The 2,450-nt window shown below is 43.9% G+C and overlaps 1 protein-coding gene across 1 annotated transcript; it reads left to right on the top strand.

Moving 5' to 3' along the window:
• The first annotated feature begins 1,144 nt into the window (after positions 1-1,144).
• Positions 1,145-1,530, top strand: LOC143552003 (uncharacterized). The gene is made up of 2 exons (XM_077042318.1): positions 1,145-1,321; positions 1,402-1,530. The coding sequence occupies exons 1-2, from the start codon at positions 1,145-1,147 to the stop codon at positions 1,528-1,530; spliced, it is 306 nt and encodes a 101-aa protein (XP_076898433.1).
• Positions 1,531-2,450: the final 920 nt, after the last annotated feature.

Here is a 2,450-nt window from a genome sequence, read left to right as displayed (position 1 = left end):
AGGTCGGCTCCCTTCCTTTCCCTCCTTTCCTTTATTATAAATGTTGTTGTTGGACACTATATTTCATCGTTCAACGAAAAACAATACAACATTTGTACTATATATACCCAGAATGTCTTGGTTTAACCATTTATTTCCAGAGGAGAACCCGGGTTACGCTGCTAACGATCAGCCTGGCACGTCGTGGTTACCCAACTTGAACCAGGTTTCGTTATATATTTATTTAGTATGAATTTGGTAGTTTTTTTTTACTAACACATACTGCATTACGTTTTGTTAGGAGTATGTCGGGTATGATACCCAGCCCAAACAGTTTTATGGTAACACTGGCTCGCCGGGCTTGCCAAACTTGAACCAGGTTTTGTTATACAGTCTTTTTGTAAATATACGGTTATCTTATTATTATTTTACTATTCTTATTTATTATTAAAATATTATATTTTATATTATTATAGGTATTATTATTATTAATTATTACCACTGGCACTGTTGTTTGAATTTCTAATTTATTTATGGTAGGAGTACTTCGTGTCGGATTACCGTAGAAAGCTTTCGTACCCGTCATATGTCGCCTGGTCGGATTACGGAGGTCAGGCTACGTTCATCGTACCAGCCACCAGTAGCAAATGATCCGTTTTATGGACAGTCTTCATCGCACCACGGGCGAAATGATTATGCCGGGCCAAACCCAAATAACGAAGATGGGTACGATGACGACTACATACGCAAGGTGAAGGTTTCGTATAGAACAGATGTTGTAAGACACCGTGTGTTTTGTTTAAGTTAATATTATTTATTTGTATGTTATTTAATAAACGGCTTAAGAATTAGCGTAAAACTGTTTCGGATTTTTGAGAGCCGTGAGGAGCTGGAGAAATGGGTAAAAGTTAGAGGACGTGAGCATGGATTTGTTGTTGTGGTCCAGCTGTCAAGGAAAAACGCCGTGGACCTTGCATGCAATCGTGGAGGCGAACCCAAAATAAAGGCGACGGTGAGACGTACCGGCAGCATCAAAAAATGTTGTCCGTTTAAGATCCTGGGCAGGTACAACTCGAGGGGTGCATGTTGGAGGGTTCAAGTGGTAAACGAGACTCACAACCACGTTCCCGTTGAATTCGAGGAGGGGTGTGCGTCTTTTAGAAAAATGAACACCGACCAGCTGGATATGGTTGAGACTTTACACAGGGCAGGCGTGAAGCCGCAAGAAATCGAAGCAGCCCTCCGCGAAAAGTTTCCCGGTGTGCAACATGTATTAAAAGATATATACAACCACCCCGTCAAGATTAGGCGGGATGGGCTACTAGGCGACACCCCTATGAAGGTAGTTCATAACACTTGTAGTTTTAATGTGTACTTGTCGTGCTTGTAATATTTAGCAAAGTTTTATTTCATCTAATGCAGGCGCTGGAAAACTTTCTCGCAGGCAACGGTTTCACGTTCTATACCCGGGAGAGTGATATCGACGACAGGACGGAGGAAATTTTCTTCTGTCATAGTAAGTCGCATAAGATGTGGCGTGCGTTCCCCTAGGTGCTGATGGTTGACACGACGTACAACACCAACATGTACGACTGGCCGTTGGTTCAGTTTATCGGTGTGACCATGACATGACAGTCGTTTTGTATCGCCGCCGCGTTTGTGATCAGGGAACAGCAGAGGAACTTCGGCTAGGCTCTGGAGAAACTTAAACAAATGCTCTACGAATGTATGGATCCATGCGTGATCCTGACTAATGCAGACCAGGCCCTTATGAACGCATGCGATGCGGTCTTCCCTAATGCCACCAAAAATTTATGCAGGTGGCACATATTCGAGAGTATAAGGAGAAAATTTAAGGGCCTATATAGCACGGAAATGGGGACAGACTTTGCGTACTGGTGGAAGGTCCTGTATCAGTCGTCGACGATTCAGGAGTACGACCACCGTCGCCTCAACATGGAGCGTCATTTGATACGGGAAGATAGAGCCGGTGAGTCCTTCGTATCACCTGACAGTTTTTAATAGCCTAAACATACGTGTTAATAACATTTCCTTTTATTTTTCAGAGGTCTGGCAATACATTCGCAAGAGCTGGCTGGATCCATACAAACACAAGTTTGTAGCCTACTGGATCGACGAACGCCGAAACTACGGCGAAACTACGACGAACCGAGTTGAGAGCCAGCACGCAAATCTGAAAAGGTACCTCAATGGAAGCAACAACTCGCTCGACATAATTGACAGGCAAATCCTTGAAATGGTCAACTCGCAGATGAAAGAAATCGGTAAATCTTTTGAAGCCTCCCGCTCGAAGGTCATGGAAGGACATCGACAACACGTCTGGTTGCAGAAGCTAATAAATAGGGTGTCGAATCACGCTCTGGGTCTACTTGTGAACGAGTATGGGTTGATACACAAGATGCGTGACGGCGACGCTTCATGCGACCACCATTTGTATTTGTCTTCGGGGC

The sequence above is a fragment of the Bidens hawaiensis genome, unplaced genomic scaffold (genome assembly GCF_021521415.1).
Source record: "Bidens hawaiensis isolate Kalapana, Puna unplaced genomic scaffold, B.hawaiensis_p1.1 tig00001016_1, whole genome shotgun sequence".
NCBI classification, from domain to species: Eukaryota; Viridiplantae; Streptophyta; class Magnoliopsida; order Asterales; family Asteraceae; genus Bidens; species Bidens hawaiensis.
The sequence above is the reverse complement of the archived record's forward strand: the minus strand, read 5'-3'. Positions and strand labels throughout refer to the sequence as shown.

Excerpts from the sequence above, each read along its gene's own strand:
- LOC143552003 (XM_077042318.1), top strand. The coding sequence starts at position 1,145 with ATGAACACCGACCAGCTGGATATGGTTGAGACTTTACACAGGGCAGGC. Across the intron at positions 1,322-1,401 it reads TAGGCGACACCCCTATGAAG|GCGCTGGAAAACTTTCTCGC; the intron begins GTAGTTCATAAC and ends CATCTAATGCAG.